General features: G+C 49.6%; 7 protein-coding genes across 7 annotated transcripts; 5 read left to right on the forward strand and 2 right to left on the reverse strand.

Moving 5' to 3' along the window:
• Positions 1 to 45: 45 nt before the first annotated feature.
• Positions 46 to 1639, reverse strand: PSV08DRAFT_399710 (Low affinity iron permease-domain-containing protein; the record flags this gene model as incomplete). Its single annotated transcript, XM_014219438.2, has 1 exon — positions 46 to 1639. Exon 1 carries the CDS (start codon positions 1585 to 1587, stop codon positions 46 to 48), a length of 1542 nt encoding a protein of 513 aa, XP_014074913.1. The 5' UTR covers positions 1588 to 1639.
• Positions 1640 to 2747: 1108 nt separating this feature from the next.
• PSV08DRAFT_348517 (uncharacterized protein) lies at positions 2748 to 4096 on the reverse strand (the record flags this gene model as incomplete). Its single annotated transcript, XM_066092813.1, has 5 exons — positions 2748 to 2953; positions 3018 to 3089; positions 3148 to 3422; positions 3492 to 3823; positions 3896 to 4096. The coding sequence occupies 5 exons, from the start codon at positions 4094 to 4096 to the stop codon at positions 2748 to 2750; spliced, it is 1086 nt and encodes a 361-aa protein (XP_065949576.1).
• Positions 4097 to 6366: 2270 nt separating this feature from the next.
• Positions 6367 to 8562, forward strand: PSV08DRAFT_407912 (major facilitator superfamily domain-containing protein; the record flags this gene model as incomplete). The annotated part of the gene is made up of 3 exons (XM_066093789.1): positions 6367 to 6792; positions 6921 to 7181; positions 7558 to 8562. 3 exons carry the CDS (start codon positions 6367 to 6369, stop codon positions 8560 to 8562), a joined length of 1692 nt encoding a protein of 563 aa, XP_065949577.1.
• Positions 8563 to 9379: 817 nt separating this feature from the next.
• PSV08DRAFT_359883 (uncharacterized protein) lies at positions 9380 to 13000 on the forward strand (the record flags this gene model as incomplete). The annotated part of the gene is made up of 1 exon (XM_014219435.1): positions 9380 to 13000. The coding sequence occupies one exon, from the start codon at positions 9380 to 9382 to the stop codon at positions 12740 to 12742; it is 3363 nt and encodes a 1120-aa protein (XP_014074910.1). The 3' UTR covers positions 12743 to 13000.
• Positions 13001 to 13354: 354 nt separating this feature from the next.
• Positions 13355 to 14400, forward strand: PSV08DRAFT_399713 (uncharacterized protein). The gene has a single exon (XM_014219434.2). The coding sequence runs from the start codon at positions 13390 to 13392 to the stop codon at positions 14317 to 14319; it is 930 nt and encodes a 309-aa protein (XP_014074909.1). The 5' UTR covers positions 13355 to 13389; the 3' UTR covers positions 14320 to 14400.
• A 182-nt stretch (positions 14401 to 14582) lies between these two features.
• Positions 14583 to 18028, forward strand: PSV08DRAFT_368941 (uncharacterized protein; the record flags this gene model as incomplete). The annotated part of the gene is made up of 2 exons (XM_014219433.1): positions 14583 to 15205; positions 15256 to 18028. The coding sequence occupies 2 exons, from the start codon at positions 14583 to 14585 to the stop codon at positions 18026 to 18028; spliced, it is 3396 nt and encodes a 1131-aa protein (XP_014074908.1).
• Positions 18029 to 18688: 660 nt separating this feature from the next.
• On the forward strand, positions 18689 to 19435 carry PSV08DRAFT_244723 (uncharacterized protein; the record flags this gene model as incomplete). Its single annotated transcript, XM_014219432.2, has 1 exon — positions 18689 to 19435. One exon carries the CDS (start codon positions 18689 to 18691, stop codon positions 19433 to 19435), a length of 747 nt encoding a protein of 248 aa, XP_014074907.2.
• Positions 19436 to 19505: the final 70 nt, after the last annotated feature.

Genomic DNA, 19505 nt, shown 5'->3' on the forward strand with positions numbered 1-19505 from the left:
TGTCTTTCGGTGCTGAGAACTTCCACAACAGGTAGACGAGGGATCTCAAACTGCTGCAAGACCAACGTCTCTGTTGATCTCATCATCTGCGGTCGCTTTCTCTCCAGGCTCGACAGAGCTTTGCGAACGCACGTAAGAAAGAATCTTCAGTCTGCGCAGATAGATGTTGAAGAGATCTTCACGCCTCTTTTCCTCGCCAATGTTATGGCCAGTGATTAGGATCAGAGTGAAGAAGGACTCGATAATGCTGGGAGGAGTGTTGCAGAGCAGTTGTCCGGCCACACTCCATCGCATTGCCGAAGCACTAATGATGAGTGCAAAGATCAAGATGACTCCTGAGACGATTGTCCACTCGTGGGAGCAGATGTAGCCTACGCGTATAGACATGCGAGTCGACAGCGACCGAGCTTTGGTGCAACTTTCCTCCGACGTTTCGACCCCTATTGCGCCAAGAACTTCGAGATCTGCGTGGCCAACTTGAGCAAATTGGTCATCTTCATGGTTTCCCAAGACTTCGCAGATGTTGCGTAGAACGAAGCCATCATTCAAGCCCACCATTCCAGCATATGTACCAATGAGGAGCCACCAGGTGGAACTGAAGTTTAACGCGGGGCCGCACGCAACCCAAACGAGGATGAAAACGATGAGAATAGCCACGCCAACAAGGGTGCCAACCAAGTCTGCGTAATAGTCGATTGCGCGCTGGATTTTGCTTCGCTTGGGCTCCATCATGCGGATTACAGAGTTTTCGGTGCAGTCGCCGGTCAATGTGCGGAGTCTGAGCTCAAGTGCCGAGTCGGCCTTCCAGATGGCTTTAAGACATGCAACCGTGTATCCACTGTGGCGCTCGCGGATGTTGGCGAGGAATGCTAGCAAGAATACCATGAGCGCCGAAGTCGCAGAGTTGATATACAACTGCCAAGTGTTTGACCATCCACAGTATTTCCCAAAGCCCAGCCATATGAAGATGCAGCACCAGAAGCCGACGACAGTGCCGATGTGTCCGAGGAAGGATGATATCGTGCCCGAAATCTTTGTCAGCCGGTTTTCCTCTGGAAGCTGATTGGTGAAATCATCCTGTCGAAGCGATTGGAATTCGGCAGCGTCAATCTTTGTAAACTTTCCAGCCGCAATAAGGTGATTGATCATGCGTTTGTGACTGCTGATGCGAGATCGCAGACAACCCGCGACCATGAGTAGGTTGTCATGTTGAATAAACTGCTGGCGCATGAGAAAGGCGTCGAAGACGAGGTTAATGATTGCCTGCGCGTCCGAGATGATAATTTTGTACGGGTTAGTGGTTCCATAGGGGATACCCGAGAATGCCCAAATAAGCAGTCCGATCAGGATAGTGGCATAGGTGTACTCGGACCCAGAAAGTTCAACAATGCGGTCCAAGCAGCGATCGAGAAGCCTGGGCTTTACTGGAGGGGAGTATTCATCGGCAGCCTTCATAGAAATATAGATGCTCTTTTCCGGGTCGGTGGGTTCTGCGCCAACGTCGCACACGATAAAAGTCGGCGCAGAGAACTGAAGCTCAGTACGAGAGCCGGGGCTCTGCAGCCAACGAAGAATTTTGCCAGACATGTTGAAACAAAAAATAGTACGAGAATAATCTCTGGTACAAAAGTGTATGGATCAATCTAAAAGGCCGGGGTCAGAAAAACTTCGTCATGGTCCATGGGTCAAATTTACCTAGCGTCCTAAGGTGGTTGTGTAAGAACTGGACCTTTGCCTGCAAACAGGCAATGGTCGATCAAGAATGGCGTAAGGCTCGAGGTAGCCAGCTTTGTAGATTTTGTGTACGGCAGTCCTCTGCGATACTAGGACTGTGAGTGAACTGACGAGAAAAGTCTTTTTTCTCTTTGGAATTCCTAGTCGCGAGGGAAAAAAAAAAGGTCTTGTTGGATTTATATCCAATTCACAATGAACAAGAATTATTCAACCATTGTAGAAGGATGATAGGATGGAAACTTGAAAATCCCGCATGGGCTTACGACGACTGATATATAAAGCCTCAGGAAAAGGCTGTAATGTGTTCCCAACTATGCACATTCCGTTGCAGCGCTACCGGGTCCTGTGGTTGGTTCAAGCCTCAAAGACTAGAGAAGTCGTCCAGCCTATCGTGGCTGAACCTTTATTTTCACCGCCACATTGGTTCGAACGCTGGGGGAGATAAGGTTTACGGATTTTGCATGTAGCTCTGAATGAAATACGGGAATCGTACGTTTTCGAGTTTTCTGGTTGGCTGGCAGTGAATCACCTCCCCACCAAAGGGCGCAACGCGCAAAGGGCGCAAGCCGGGTTCTCTATCAAAAACCTACCGTGACCCCCCGCCAGACACAGTTATATGCCTGATAGCATTGAAAATTGGAGCTGAATCATTTGTCTGTTCAGTCTAGCCGATTGGAAAGTTTGGCAGATTGCAAGTTAACCAATACACTGCTAAAGTTTATGCCCTATCGAATTGGTTTTACCGTTGCAGCGACGCGCTGTCTTTGGGCTTAAAAAAAAACTTCTAGAACCACGTTCTGTTCTTGTACCGAGGAGATTTTCCATAACGCTCTCAAAAATGTTTTAAGTGGTTTCATTGAGTATGTCATCGCGTGCGCAAGGTATGTAACAGTAAAAATTGACTTGTGAAGTTTACGACGAAAATAAAATCTAGAAAGAGAGAGAGAGAGAGATGACGTAATTTGTGTTTTTGTACACAATATGAAAACACCACTGTTTACGCCAAAAAGACTTTACGTTACAAGCAAAACGTATTGTCCATCCAACTGCGAGAGACCAGACACCTTGATACGGTTTTCGGAAGCAACTAACCCTTGAGTGTCTGGCGACAATGGAGTAAATGATTCCGTGGTTGCATTGAGGGGGCGTTTCGCTACTACAAGCCGCTTCTCGGCATCTGTCGAATTGAGTGTTTTTGCGACTAGCATCGCGCGATTGACTAGACATCGATGTGTTAAGTCATGCATAGCCTTTTTTTTTGCTTTGGGAAGGGGGAAACTTACAGGGGACTTGTATCTCAGCGTTGTTGAGTTTCTGTGTGGGCATGCTAGTATTAACGACCCAGGCAAATGAATCTACCAGTGGTCAGTTCTTTGATTGCGTAAAGAAGTTGGCTGCGGTTTTTTTTCTCACTGAGAGCTGAAACATTGGTGGACAATGCGTCTATTGGAATCCCGTTTTTGATATCGACGTTCATGGTGAAAGGCTGATCAGACTGTACAGTAAAACGTAGACCGTCGATAAACTCAGTCTCTTGAGTGCCTATGCCTCCAGTAAAATTCACTGTTCGGGTGGCTCCTTGGCCATACTGCACGAATATATTCGAAATATCCGCTGTTTGCCGACCAAGGAGCATGTATTCTCCGTCCAGTGAAGTCATTTTGATGATTCGCGTTTTGTTTTCAGAGCTGGGTAAGAAACTTAGCACTGTGAACCAAAAAAGGAGTCGCAAGTTCCTTTTACGTTGGGCAACCTACACGTGAACATTGCGTTGTGTTTCTGATACAATCCATGACTTCTTGTCTTCTGCCAGAACCCCAACGTATGTGTTGCCTTGATCAACATCGACTTTCTGAAGTGCAACAGGGTCGTAAGGAAGCTCGATCTTGGCGATGAGATCGTTCGCAGTCTCGTTTAGCTTGATTATCCACGAGTAATTGGAAAGCGCGACAAAGGGGGCGCCATTACTGCCGCTCACGAAGCTGCCAGGAAGTGGTGACGTGTTTTGGCTCACAACGAGAGTGCGGTTATATGGTGAGAACAAATCCAATGTGAGTCCGTCTGCAAAGTCTTGGTCTGTTCTCTCCATCTATGTTCATGTTAGAAGATAAAGTATTGAATTCCAGGAAGGGGGTGTTCGTGCCAAACCAAGAATGTTCACCGTCTGACCAAAATTCGCTAAATCGGAGTCAGAAGTCGTGTTGTTACTGCTGCTTGGGGTATCGGTAACAGAGGACGTAGGCGTAAGTGCAGAAGAGGTTGAACTTTCTAACCCTGCTTGCCTGAGCTGTGGACTAGATTGCTCGCGAAACCCGCAAGTGGATTTTGCGGTTATTAGCGCAAGAAAGAAAACGCCTCTCATTGTCGAACAAGTATGGCTTATGGGCTGGTTTCGATGTGTGTGAGGGAAATTGGTGCTATGGCATAAGATAAACAATGTGAATAACGTGCTGTTAAGTGTGTGTTCACTACTTCTCATCAGCATACCTCGCTACACAGATGAAACTTGGCGAAACAATCTTCAGCCACAAGTTTGAATGCTATACAGACTAACTTTATTACCCTGAAACGTCGCGTTTACTGCTCGTGCCGTCAAAATTTCCGACACGACCTTTCTTGAATATCTCAAATCTCTACTTGAACGTTCAATCAAAACAAAAGATTTTATACACTTTAGTGAAAAGATTCCCATTTCACGAGGTGGGCTAGAATCCGCACAGTCAAAAGACCGATAGATCTAGAAGAAGCCGTCTAGAACCTAGGACCGTTGATTGTTCAATCGAGAAATCTCAAGCCAAGTTGATATTACATGTAGTTTAACCAAAGAAGATCTAACTGGGAAGACCACCCCATCAGCATCTATATCGGAATTCATCTCGTTTCTATACATTGCGTGTGGGAAGAACAGGTTGTTGATCAGACACGACTCTGAATCCTCCATCATCATCCTCTGTCATGGCCTCCTACATCAAAAAAAGGTTAGCCTCAAATGATCCATGTCATACAAAAGTAGCTAGAAAAAAAAAAGGAAACTTAACTTGTAAACCTTCTTCTGTCTTCTTATCCAACTTCTTCCTTTTGCGTCTCCAAAGAACAATGACTACGGTGATGATTACAGATGCGCCAGCTGTAAATTGCAAGAAAACTCAGCGACCAAATTTTTCACGACGCAGAAGATGGAGACCTTACCGATCACACTTAAAACAACTAGTGGAGCTATAGCACCTGGGGGCAGTAGTAGATTTCTAATACCTGTGCCATTTTGTGGCGTATCCGTTACCACAACCGGTAATGTTGCTTTTGTCGATTCAGTAGGTCTAGCAGTAACCGTTACGAATCTGCGAATTTGGGGCCTTGGTATCAGCAAAAGTGGTCCAAAACCAAAAAAAAGACTTGTCCAGTATCTGCATTCAGCTGAACTTGCTTGGAATTTCAAATTCGTTTCGTTGGATCTGAGTGATCTATACTTACTGTGGTTTCCCAGACAAGGTTACAAAGACTGTGTTTGTATCGCCTGGAGACTTTTCGCCTTTATCGTCTGGGGAGAGAAGAGGTCCTAAGGTTTGGGTTTCGATTATAGTTACGAAAGATATTCGAGTTGGTGATCGGGATGTCGTTGTCGTTGCCGTTGTAAGTGTTGGTAATCGCGTCTTACTACTAGCTAGTACTCCTGTCTGTGATGTGGTAGATGATGCTTTGACGGACGTCAAGTGTTGAGTGTGGAAAGTGGTTGTCGATGGAACAAATGGCCACCTAGCAGATCGACTGCCCGTTGGTAAAGGAGAGGTAGGTAGTGCTGGCGTTGTTGCCTCCGGGTTAATTTGGGATTTCCCTTCATCTTCCTGCCTTTGTCTGATTTTGGGAATGTGTATTGGAGAAGGTGCGAGAGCCCTGCGGCGCGAATTTGAAAACATATGAGGGACAAGGGGTGTAATCGTAGGAAAGATGATTGTGTTGATGACATGAAAAGAGGACGCAACATTTGAAAGAATATGTTGTAGTGATTGACTGGAGCGAGCCGCCTACGTTTCTGGAGTGTAGCACTATGAGACATAATTGGATGGTTTGGCACACGTTAACAATGCTTACTTGTTCGCAAGAGAGGCTTGTTTGAACTCAAGCTTTCCTGTAGCGTGTAACATGGTGTTACCGAAAGTGAGTCTGTATGTGGAAGCACGGATCCACAGGCGGTCGTCTGCACGAGGGGCGCCAAGGATAAAGCACGACGAGTGTCAAATTGACTTTACTACCAACCAATTAGCGCTGTTAAATATAAGCAGACCTGATTGTTTGCTAACCACCAACATCGCCTTTTCTGGCATTTGCTTGCCTGAACGATGTCCTATCCATATAGCATCATCGGATGCGACGAGCGTTGCATCTCATTGGCTGTGCTGTGCAATAGCTGACCCCTACTAAGATTACGCGGCTGAAGCACGAACTGTTCCTCCCATCTCGGCATTTGTAACGGAGATACACAGTAGATCACTCATGTATTTCTGCTATAGCTCGGTCATATTGACTTCCGAATTGCAAATGCCAGCTATGGCATTCTAGCGACACGCTCCCTCTCACTGATTTCTAGAGTGCCGCTTTCTCGTCACAATACTTCATTGTTCTCGAAATCTTACCATGTCTTCTACCTCTTCTTGGGCTATCAAGCCAAGACCAATATCCCGCCGCTTCACTACTCTCGAAGGGTGGCGTGAACTTGGGAATGGCGTCTACGTTGCAAGGAATAGCCTACGCATCTTTGCTGTTGAAAATCAATTCGACCCCGAAAGCTACAATGGAGACCATACTTCATGGACGCATTCTCAGAGATCGGAGAATGGCAGCCTTAAAGCGTCATCGTGGAGTTCCGAACAAGACTGGATGGCGAGCCTACCTGGTGAGAAAAAGGGTACGGTAGCAATTGGAGAGATTGTAGAAGATGAGGTTTATCATGTCTTTGGAAATAATGAGAGGTGGGGTGTTGTTGCCATGATTGGGGTGGCGGGGTTGTTCTCGGGCCTCTCCTCAAACATCTTCTTTCCGTCACTCGACGCTATTTCCCAAGTAAGATCACACATTCCATTTTCCGCTTCCAACGATTTCAATTCCTTTGCCTACTTGCTAGATCAGCTTTTCGACCTCAGAAGGCTCTCTTTGTTGGTGACAGAAAACACGTTTCTAACCTGGATTAGGACTTGAAAGTTAGTCTCACCACAGTGTCATTGACTATCACGTCGTATCTCATCATACAAGGAATCTCACCGCTATTCTGGGGGTCTCTGTCTGATACAGTAGGGCGAAGGCCGATATACATCTACTCTTTCGTAGTGTACATCATCGCCAACATTGGCTTGAGTTTCTCCCCAGATTTTCTAGTGCTGTTGATTTTCAGGGGTCTGCAGGCTGCAGGGAGTGCTTCTACCGTCAGTATCGGTATGTGGTTTTCTATGAAAGTAACAAGTCGTAGTCAAGAACTAACTTGTGCAGGAAATGGAGTGATTCAAGACATCACACCACCTGCGGAGAGAGGTGGATTCATCAGCTTCTACCAAGCCAGTAAGTCTACCATTGTTATATGTTTTCAACCTCAAAATGGAATAGTAGGAAATTTGTTAAGACACAGTGAGCCTGTACCTGGCTTACCTGATCGTTATGCCCCCTCTTCCTTGACCTGCTTCGTTAGATTGGGCATACTCCTTGGAGGTGACGGCGGATAAAACTTCAGCTGATGAATTGAACTGACCTCGTAAAGTAAGAAACTTCAGTATAGCAGTTGGCCCTGTGCTTGGAGGAATTTTGGCGAACTTTTTTGGATTTAGGTACGTTGAGATGTGGCTGGGGTATCTACGATACTTACGAAATTTTAGGTCCATCTTTGTTTTCCTCCTGATACTCTCTTCAATTGTTCTCATCGCCATAATCATATTTCTCCCTGAGACGCTTCACAGCATTGCCGGGAATGGCTCTCTTCGCCTCACCGGCATTCACCAACCATTGATCCGCGGGATTCAAAAAGAGGCGCCCTACATGACCGATCGCGATGATAGCTACAGACCCAAAAGGATCACTCTGAAGACGTTTGCTGAGCCTCTCCTACTTCTCACAGAGAAAGACATCCTGCTCAGCCTCATCTTTGGCGGCACGGTTTACGCTATATGGAGTATGGTAACATCTAGCACTACAGGCCTCTTCAAACAAGCTTTTGGTCTTAATGAACTTCTTCTCGGTCTTGTATTCCTTCCCAACGGTCTTGGTACAATCGTCGGATCCATGGTCATTGGAAGCTTAATGAATAAGTCCTACATGGAGATGGAGTCGAAGTACAAGGAAACTCACGGACTACCTGCCGACTATAAACTACCTAAGAAGGCTATCCCGGCTGATTTTCCGATTGAACATGCGCGCCTACGACATACTAAATGGATTACCGTAATCTTCGTCGTCGGTGTTTGTTGCTATGGCTTCTCTCTAGCCCTACCCAGCCTCGTATCAAGACCAGGCTGGATTGCGGTTCCGCTGACGATTCAGTTTTTGATTGCAGCAACCTCCAATGCAATCTTTGCTGTCAATCAGACAATGGTATCTGATCTATGTCCTGGAAAGGGGGCTTCTAGTACGGCAATCAATAATCTTGTAAGATGCTCTATGGGTGCAGTGGGTGTCGCGTTCATTGAGAAGATGATTATGGCTATGGGCGTTGGGTCGGCGTTTTTGGGCCTTGGACTAGCGATGATTGGCGTCGTACCACTGGCGGTAGTGCAATGGTATTGGGGCCCAGAATGGAGAAGAGAGAGGATAAGGAAGAACACAGACAGGAAGGAGATAGAGAAGTAGTTGTTGTTCCAATTTCTGGAAAGGGCTCACGTGACGTTATCGATAAGGCAGCTTGGCACTCTTAGTGATAGAAAGTAACTGTTTTTTTCGCACTGGCTGAAGACGCTTCAATGAAAAAGAAAAACACTGAGTAAACAAAAGAAACAAGCCGTATTGATCGTCGCTCCACACAGAGCTATAAGTAGGTACTTAAGAGCGAGGGCATGGAGTTTGTTTTCTTGCTCATCAATGAGAATGGGGGGGCGCAGGCGGCGAGCGGGGTCTAGCCAGCCTCCTCAATGGCTGCCGCGTACCTCCAACATCCTTGACGTGTCCAGACCCCCATGGCCCATGACATCCTCGTGCAGTTTCTGTGGCCGGTCTGGGTCTCGGCAGCTTGTTACTGTCACCAGTCATGTCGTTGAAGAGGGTCTCCCGCGCGGCTTGTTCCCCGTCTTCACATGCACAAGCATGTACGTAACCGAGTCAGCACGACGGTTGCCCTGCGCAACCAGCCCCGGCCCTGTTTACCAACCTCACCCAAGGCGCCCAGCCACCGCCGCCCTCAGGATGCCGCGCATTGGTGATTGGGCAGACAAACGGCCGCCGTCACGGAAGATGACGCGCTTTGGCTACTTGCTCCACAGTGGCTGGGCCCATGTTGATAGACCCTCGCGGAAGCCAGCCACCTCGATGATCCCGTGCATGAACTGCTGCTCCTCTGAACCCACCCTCGATCCCAGCCGCCGTCGTCGCTATCCACCGTGCCCTACTCTCGTACCGGTAGCCACAGTCTGCTTCATGGGACATTCGTCTCGCCCCTCGAGGTGAATGTACCATGGTCCGCAAGACACGGGTACGCTGCGTGCTCGTGCTGTTCCACCAGTCCCTCCTTCTCGCCGCCGCTCACATGCCCTACAACCCGACTCGTGTCCTCCAGACCAACGATAGCCTCTACGTCTTCCGTCCCTCGCCCCAGTCGTCGACTCAGTTCCAGCTCAGCAGCATTGACCTGTCCGCCACCCTCACGGCTTCCAACCTGCCCTACAATAACCTGTACTCGACTCTGCCCTTCCTCGATAACACCACCTTGCGGCCTTTTACACCGCTCCTCGACAGTGGTGGAAGCCTGACTATATACACCGGCGACTGCACTCTAGGTGCCAACGGAGCTCAGCTATGGACCTATACTCCAAATGCTGCGGACCCCAGTGCCAAGGGTACTTGGAAACAGGAGAATGTGTCGGTTGTGGACCAGTCGCATGCTGACAGCATGGGCGCAAACTTTCTCAGCGCCGGAATGACTTTTTCATCCATCGTACCAGGGGACGCCCAAACTACGGGGGCATACTTTTTCGGTGGCATGTGTCCCAATGCAAGCGACTCAACAGGGTCATGGCAATCTGCAGCCAGCTACTCCAACTCGCTCGTCACGCTCGAGCCTTCGGTCCCAAGCACCCAGTCTCTCAACTACCAACTGGACATCTCCTCGACTCGCGGGCCCCCGGTGCCAGAAGCCGGCTTCACCATTACCGGCTTGTCCGCGACATTCTCGGATCGTAAAGATGGCACACAGATCCAGCAGCAGAACTTTCTGCTCATTGGCGGGCATACCAGTGCTGCTTTCCTCAACATGTCGCAAATTGCTCTCTTCTCCCTCCCCGAGCAAGGCTGGACGTTTATACCTGTTCAGCAGCCTGATGGTTCATCTGCAGTCGAGCCTCGATCTGGTCACACTGCCGTGCTCAGTGCAGATGGTCAAAGCATCATCGTCGTCGGTGGCTGGGTTGGAGACATCAACACACCAGCCGAACCTCAGTTAGTAGTCCTTAACCTTGCCGATGGCTATGGTGGGGACGGAGATTGGCAATGGACTGTACCGTCTACCAGTGGTGCCGGAATACCGACTGGCTCTGGTCTGTATGGTCACGGTGCTGCCATGTTGCCTGGAGGTGTTTTGATGGTCACCGGCGGATATACCATTCCCTCATCTGGCGCCTCTCGACGAAGAGATTCGACAAATGCCAACGCCCAGACGTACTTCCTCAATACTACCTCAAATACCTGGATCGCTGACTACACATCTCCCGCCAAAACACCTGCATCTTCGTCTGAAGACAATGGATTCTTATCGACAACTGGACAAAAGGCAGGTTTGGGTGTTGGTGTAGCAATCGGTCTCGTTGCCATAGGTGGAGTTGTCGCCCTATACATGTGCTACAGGAGACGTTCAAAGAACCGCCGACACATCCGAGAAAAGCAACTTCAGGACCTTTCATACACTACTCACAGATACAACATGGAGGATTATGCGCCAGGGTGCGATGAACGTGGGGGTCGTCTTGACGCATCTGACTATGTCGTTGATCAGAATGGCTCTTACTACTTTCCCCAAGGAGCTCAGGGCGGCCAGGGCTGGAAAGCAACAAGCGGAGGCGAAGTTGAACGAACTGGCTTGCTTGTTGAGATTCCGAGTCCGACGCGCGGGCTGCGACGTAGTATGGGTGGGAGACCTGCGTACGGTGTCAACAAGCCTCGCGGTCCAAGTGGTATCCACCCAATTGATGAACTCGAGGAGGAAACGGACGAAGAGCAAGCTCAAGATAATTCGCCCCTGTCAAGGCCTCCCGAGATTGCTGAACTGCGACCGAAAATTGGAGTTGCACTTCTCGACAATGCCCCAGTCTTGGATTCGTCCGTGCCTGGCCAAAAGCATGGCGATATGCAGAGAGATGTGCGATATGCTGCATCTGCATCGAATACTCAGGAATCGCCTAGCCACATCAAAGGTAATTCTCTGGGACGGATTCAATTAAACTCAGCTGGCAGAATTTCCCCGGACAAATCCAACTCCGAGCGCACGAGCTCAAATCTTAGCGACCGGAGTATCATGTCCTGGACCTCTGCAAACGAAGCTGCTCTTGACCATGTATTGATGCGCTCTGGAAATACGCCGAATAATACCGCCGGCTCCTCCAGATCAACAAATCCGAGCCCTACCAGCGACAAGGCCAGGAGGAGAGGGGAGGTTGGCCGATATTCTCCTGATGAACCTCGGACATACTCTTTCAACAGTGAACAGAGCCATGGCCGGCCAGAATCGGAATCTTTCCGGGCCGTTCAATCATCGTTTGCTCATCTGCAAGCTGAGGGTGAAGCACTACTTGGTGGTAACCCAGAGCGGCCGAGGCCAGATACTGGTTCTTCTAAATCAGATACATGCCGCGATACAGATCATAGCAACAGCCGAACGGGTACTGCCACTCCAGCTACATCTTTTGTCTTGGACTCGTCAGGTATACCCAGGTCAACGTCCAAAGTGCGAAGAACGAGCTGGCTAGGCAGTGTTCGCAAGGTATTGACAAGATCCGTCTCGGGCGCTGAACGCACAAGGTCAATGGTTGCTCCTACGACATACCAAGAACCCTATAGAGATGATCCAACTTCGCCTACTGAGCCACGACAGATGGACATGCGGAAATCATTCCCAGCCGCCACTGCACCACCCCAGCGTGCAGCTTCAGACGCAAGCTTTTGGCGCAGTAGGAGAGGGAAAAAAGACTGGCTGGACGATGAACAAGATCCAGCCTGGCGTCGTACTGCTGGCGATGACTGGGGTACACCCGAAGACATTGCCATGGCTGAGCGTGAACGCCAACGTCAGGAATGGAGAGAAAGGGGCGGCAACTTGCTGGTGAGCCTTGACGGCGATGATCGAATGCCTACACCCCGCTCGCCCATTCTCCCAGATCACCTCGGTATTCCTATTGGTGAAGACCGGCCGTGTACTCCAGCTAGCGAGGCTGATTGGGACGTTGAAGCAGCTGTCGAGCGACGAGTGGTTCAAGTCATGTTCACAGTGCCCAAATCCAAGCTGCGTGTTGTCAACGCCGATATTGACGGCAGTAGTATCTTGTCAGTCCCCCAAGATAGCGACAGCCAGGCGAATGAATCATCAAAGAGTGGAGGCTCACCCAGTCGTGTCAAAGATATCGCTGGACGGTTTGAGCAAATGAACAACAGCAGCAACAGCAGTCCCAGGGTATCGCCCAGACCATCGCCCAGACCATCTCCGTCCAATTCGATCAAGTCGATGAAGATTCGGCAAAAGACCAGTCAAGCATCTTTGGCAAGGCAGCAAAGCCTGAGAAACGCGGCAAAGGCTAGTGGTCTTAGCCCGCTCGGCAATGGAGACAATTAGTCGCTTGCTTCTCGCCTACTTTTCGCATTCTTTCTTTCTTCTTCTTGACGTGTTTTAGCTGGTCATTTTGTGCAAACCTCCACGATTTTTTCTGACGCGATTTATGTTCTTTCGGTAACAAGAGAAGATTTTAGGGTTCAGCGTAAGGTGTTTGTTTTTATTGGGGACATTGGCGTATTTACAACAGGATCTCGAACACCTCGTTCTATCGTTTGAGGGGTATCCTGAATGTCGCACCTTGCGAGAGGGATGTGAATGATGACTGATGTTGATGATTAGCCAGTTGGATCGATTGACTTTTCAACGGATGGATGGGTTGATGGTGCCGGTCATTGCGAGCAAGGAAGCTTTTTAGAACATATTTTCCTTGTCTAGGGTATTCATGTAGAAGGATGCCCTGCATGCTGTGTGTGTATGTGTGCAGAAATAGATTTCATGAATTTTATTTGATATGTACGTGTGCATCGCTCTGCGTGCATATGCTGGCTCTTTTTTAATGCACCCATCCCGGCATTCAAGACGACATATCCCCGCCATTTACTCGGCAAGGCTAGTACTACCGAACGTACTACTATGCGTATGACGTACTACGTACAGAGCAAGCAGACCTTCACCCCTCCACACTTTGAGCTTCGCAACAAGCAGCAATGGCTGATATGGCTTCGCGCATAGCTTCGCTCAGGTCTTTACTGCCTGATTTCGAGTCTGCGCTGCACTCGTTTACTTCGTCGCCCGCCAAATTTCGTGTTGTGCGCACAGTAAACGACACGCCAACGCAGCCCCAGACCCTCTACATCCTCGACTCCTCCTTCAACCCGCCGTCCCTTGCACATTTCACTCTCGCAACTTCGGCTCTGAAGAATTCGGCACCATCAGAGCAGAGACCGCATAGACTGCTGCTGCTCTTTAGCACACACAATGCAGACAAGGCGCCCAGCCCTGCAAGCTTTGTGCAGCGCATCGCCTTGATGACGGCGCTTGCTGAAGATTTGTCGCAGAGCCTCAAGAAGGGAACAAGCTCTTCAAATGCTGATGTTGCCAATATATCAATAGATATTGGTCTTACCAAAGAGCCCTACTACAGTGACAAGTCAGCAGCCATCGCCCAAGCTACGCCATCCTTCTATGCTTCTAATCCGAAGCACGTACATCTTGTCGGCTATGACACCTTGATCCGCTTCTGTAACCCAAAGTACTATCCTAAGCACGATCCGCCGCTCTCAGCCCTTGAGCCCTTTTTCGCTGCTGGCCACAAGCTGCGCGTGACCCAACGGCCAGCCGATGCGAACGACGAGTCGTCGCGTGAGTTCGGCTCAACTCAGGAGCAACTCAAGTACCTGCAAGACCTAAAAGATGGAAAGCAAGAGGCAGCTGGCTTCCAATCCGCATGGAGCAACAACATAGATATGGTCGAGGCTGAAGAAGGTGTTGGGATCAGCTCAACGCGAGTGAGGAATGCTGCTCAGCAAGGCAGATGGGATATTGTGTCAGAGCTGTGCACTGAGAGCGTGGCAGCTTGGATCAAAGATCAAGAGTTGTACAGTGAGGATGCAAGTGGCAAGAAGATGATGAGCTGAATACTCAATCACCGCGGCATATTCGATGCTTTTCAGCATGCAATACATGTTGCCCATTTGTAAGAATGCCTCTTCCGCCAACTTTTGGTTACTTTTCAGTTGTTTGGTCATCGTAAATGCTGTTGCTTCTATTGTGTCGTTGCCCTCCAGCTTTCCTCGTCCAAAACATGGGCAGGCACTCCACGTGGAAGAGGGCGCTACCTGTCAACAAACAGCAAACCTCTTTTGCCTGATCCATCTGCTCATCCTCTCACATCCACACCATGGCTTCCAAGCTGTGCTGCATAACAGAAGAGGGTGAACGATCAAACTCACCCGAGCTGCCCAACGTCCGTCTCAGCCAACTTGCACCCGCAAAACAACGCTTTTTACCCGAACAGACCAGCTCGCCAAATTCACAGTTTACGAGTGCCCGTTCTGGAGATCTTTATGAGCTCAGAGAAATCTTTCAGCATGCCTACCACTGCCATGAAGATCGTGATACACCTCTGCAGGCAGGTCCTGCACGTTTCAGTCGCCCTTCAGTCCACAGCATACGCTCACTTCGCAAGGTGAAAAGCATGCGTTCTGTGATCAAGAAGAGATTCTCAAAAGACTTTAATAAAAAGGCACCCTCTACTCCAACACCTCATTCTGACGCAAACGATATCACTCCCAAGTCCACGCCCGACACTGTGATCAAGCTTCAGAAAAGGGGGCCAAAGCAACAGCTCCAGATTGCCAAACACGACTTGCGCAATAATCTTCTTAGCGACAAAAAAGCCCACGAAGGAGGCTACGACTCAGATGCCCAAGTACTGGACGATGTTGCCAGAAATGCTGACAAAAGATCACCTAACAAAAGACCTAGTATTCACAGCGTCGACTGGGTTGCCTCGCCTAGAAGGTAATTTGAAGACAATGATTAGTTTGTTGGTCGACACTCACGTTTCTCAGAAGAACAACCCCAGAGTCATGTACAAAGGGCTGCGCCAGCGGTGGTCCTGAGCACGATCTTCGCCCATACGATATCGCAGACACGCAGGCAGTCTCACTATCCAATAGATCCAACCTAGTGTCCAGCACGCCTATTCTAGCATTAGATACATTCGATGAGAGAAGACGCAGGCTGAAGCGCTCGTACTCGGCAGAGTCGATGAGCTTGCCAAAGCCCCCGCCGATCTCTCCATTACGATTACCAGGTCTTTCGAGCAACGATACAACTGGCAAACCCTGGTCAGAAGTCATGACTGAGAGTCTTCAGTTATCACGCTTTCCCTTTGCTCCGCGCGACGGCAGTCCTACAATGTTCGACACCAACTTGCATGTCTGTCGAAACGCAAAGCACAACCAGACACATCATCGACGCCGGAACAGTGATTCTTCAGTAGCTCCTAGCTGCACATATGACATAGTCACATCTTCTGTAGCTCGCGAGGTAGAAATCCGCGTTCAACAGCCAACCTCAACAGCCACCCCTAGACCATCCATGTCAATTCAAGGCACTCTGCGTGAGATGTCTTCTTCTGATACAGTTGTTCGTCTCGAAAGGTCTCTTTGCGAAGAAGCAGATGATGATTCCCACCATTCGGTTCATCTGCAGAGCATGCGTATTTCTCACCATCTACGCTCAGGATCATTGCTCTCATGGGACAAGCTTGCAGGCGCTCCGGAGGTATCCGGATCGCCTTTCGAGTTGCATGAACATACCTCTGCCGATTCAAACTACTTCTCAGAACAAAACCACCAGCTGCCTCGTCATCATCGGCAGACATCAAGCTCAGGGATAGCAAGCTACAAGATTCCGGCTAGCTGGGGAAATGTCGTCTTTAGCGATGCAAACATTCGGCCTGATTTTGCGTCCTCTGTATATTCAAGCAGACCACAGAGCCCGCCCGGCAGCTTTGGCGGATCTATGGTCAACTTATCCCGGACTGGTACTGAAAATCAACCCTTCAGTATCTCCACCTCAGATCTGCGCAGGGCTAGACGTTCGGCATCTTTCCCATCGGATAACGAAGAGACACCAAAGCCAAGACAGCGACATGGTCTCACGAACCTGAAGGTCTCACAGAGCTATAGAGCAGAGACTCCACCATGTACCCCGCCAAGAGCACCCTTGGCACGTAACAACAGTGTTGCTGATACCAAGGTTTCCAAATTCCGAGAAGAGTTCAGTCCGCCTGCTGCCAAAAAGAAGCTCACACACTCATCCTCGATAATCAGATTCTTGAAACCAAAGAGACTCAGCCTGCGGAGCCAGAGCGAGGCGAGCAATTCCCCTGAACAATCCATTGCCGACATGGACGGTGCTTTTGATACACTAGACGTGCCTGCGGATCGAGAACGCCGACAATCGCAATCCCTGGTGAGTTTGCGTGCGGAACAGCAAGCCCTCGGCAAGAACAAGGGCGCGAACCAAGTCTGGGACCATGCCTTGCAAGCTCATCAAGAAGAGAAAGCATCTCTGTTCCTCCCCAAGAACAAGGATCTCGCTGTACAGTCCAGTCCTTTTAGGGAACGCAGCGGGAGTGTTTCCACTAGACGAATCAGTGTTGATGATGCAGAAGTTTCCGTGAGAGCTGAGGACTCAAGCAGACGCCTATCTACGTTGAATACACCTACACCCAGTGGTGATGACGGGGACAGACCATCAACTTCGATCTTTCGACGCCGCGCCCTGGCAAGTGGAGACGACTCTGAGGTAGGAAAAGAAGTGGCAGATGCCTACAACCGACAAGGCGATGGCGTGGAAGTTGTTGGTGCATGGGGTCGCTATCCCTCTCACACGCGTGAAGACCGAACCGGATCTGCTGGTAAGGTAGATGATGTCCAGCCCCGCGACTTTGCACTCGAAGCAGCGATAAAGTCTACAGCTGCAAACGATGATGAAGACTTGATCGATCCAACGCAGCGAAGACCCTCGACTCCACTTTTGCCTGGCGAAAAGAAGAAGAAGAAGAAGAAGCTTGGTAGCATGCGCATGGCGAGAAGTAGCTCGATGACGTTTGGTAGGGCACTCATGAAGAACTATAGTAAGATGTTCAAGAGTCAGAGCACGGAGTTCAGGAGGCATGGTCGCGGTCATCGCAGCTCGATTACATCTGGCGGTATTCTGGAACATCCTGAACTTGAGCTGTTACCTGAAGTATGGGCAGGCGATTTTGTTGAAGAAAACAACACTGGCGGACGGGACGATCGTGAGGAGTTCCTTACTCCAGACCAAACGCCCATGAACACTACCAAGGGCAAGGACAAACTAGTTGTTGATGGTACTATAACAATGCTCCGTCCACGCCGCAACTCATCCGCACCCAACCTCAGCAAGCTCTCGCTCCAAGGCGGCGACGCCAACTACGATCACTCCCACGACCTAGCTCGCGGCTGGTCCATCTACTACAAGAACTGCGTCGACAACTACCCCCGCCCAAGCACCAGTGCGCACACCACAACAGCAGATTTCGGTCCACCCGCCCGTCTGTCTTTTGACAGCAGACACTTGTCTCTCCACTCTTCTATAATGCGCAATCATGTTGGAAGACAGTCGCGCAACCCCAGTCCAGCGAGCCGCGTGAGCTGCAACATGAGGAGCGGCGATGACGCTGCGAGCGAGAAGAGGAGTATCGTTAGCGTGCGACGGAGCACTATGGATCTTATTTCAAAGTTTAAGCTGCAGGAAGTTGCAGAACATGAGAGGATGTTGGGGCTGCGCTTGGGAGAGAGTGGGTGAGGGTGTGGGTGTGTTTGGAGTCAGAGCGATAACCTGTAATGTTTAATATTCCACTTGAAAAACTTAGCAGAGAAGACGGGGTATGATTTTTTTGTAAGTATAGATATTCGTAATTGTAATCGTATCAGTTGAGTAAATACATATTTTTGGGGGGCTCAGTCACTGTGCAATGTCGAAAACAACAGCTAAGTGCTAGAGTTGAGATGTTTCCAACAACAGCATCACCATACAAATGGAACAGTTTCAAAAATAAACCGCTTCGTTTCATTTTAGAACACCTACCATTTGTCCCCCCTCCCGCCATATCTGGAAAATATCGCACGTTAAACTTCCGCCTTTCTCCAATCCCAACCCGCCTTTATCACAATACCCCTCCCAAACCACGGTTGGTCATTGATTATTCGATCACCGACTCACCGACACAGTCAGTCCCCCTTTGTCGTAAAAATACACCGAGGCTCCACAAACGACATCAAAACAATAACATTTTCCCATTTTCCAAAATCCCACTATTAGCTTGACAACAAAGTTCTTGTCAGCTTGACAAACAAAAGTTTCCATCTCAAGCCCCCTTTTTAGATTGTTAAGTGAAAGTTGGCTTTCAGATTGACGATGGAAAAGCAAAGTCAGTCTGGGAGCAGGATTCCGTCTGTTTCAGAAATGGATGCGAGGTTTGAGGCGAGGATGAGGATGTATATGGGGGAGAGGGTGATGCATGGGAGTGTGGAAAGAGAGAGAGGGCAACAGAAAGAGATGAAAGGATTAGGGAAGCGGAAGAGGGATGAAAAGGATGTTGACGAAGAAGGCGAAGAGAAAGAGGAGGAGACCAATAGACAGGAAAAAGGGAAAGCAGAGAAAGAAGGTCGACCCCGGAAACTCACCGTGAAGTTGAAATTCACGGCCTGCCCCGTGGTGAGGAGTGACAAAGATAAACCTTCATCATCACCATCATCATCATCACCACCATCTTCCCCACCATATCAACCAAGCCAATTCACCCGCACCCAAACACCAACCCAGGCTCCGCAACCGCAAGCACAACAAACTGGTCCTTCTAAAGTCCCAACCCGACAATCGACCCGCAACCAACCCGCTCCAACCACGACACCAATGCCCCCTTCCCACCTGCGCATCACAAACGAAGCCCCCATTCCCTGGGCGCCCATCCCTCTCCCGTGCGCGCTCCTGCCGGACGACCACGAAGGCGCGCGAGCAGCGTGGAAGCGGCTTTTTCCGCACGAAGCGCCGTTGGGCGAGTACGGCGGGAAGCCGACGGGGTGGATGGCCAAGATGACGTGGAAGAAGGGGAGAGGGTGGGTGGAGAGGAAGGAGGCGGATGTGTATGTCGAGAGGTTTTTGGGGAGGGTGCCGACGAGGAGCGAGGAGGGCAGGGTTAGGAGGGGGTAGGTAGTTGGTATTTTGGGGGGGGGGTGTCTTCTTCTTCGTGGATTGTATCGTTGGTATGTTGGGTTTGCGT

Source organism: Bipolaris maydis (assembly GCF_028858645.1).
Source record: "Bipolaris maydis strain C4 unplaced genomic scaffold PSV08scaffold_3, whole genome shotgun sequence".
Lineage (NCBI taxonomy): Eukaryota > Fungi > Ascomycota > Dothideomycetes > Pleosporales > Pleosporaceae > Bipolaris > Bipolaris maydis.

What these genes read in the sequence shown, in the direction of transcription:
- PSV08DRAFT_399713 (XM_014219434.2), top strand. Translation starts at nt 13,390, where the DNA reads ATGGCTGATATGGCTTCGCGCATAGCTTCGCTCAGGTCTTTACTGCCT.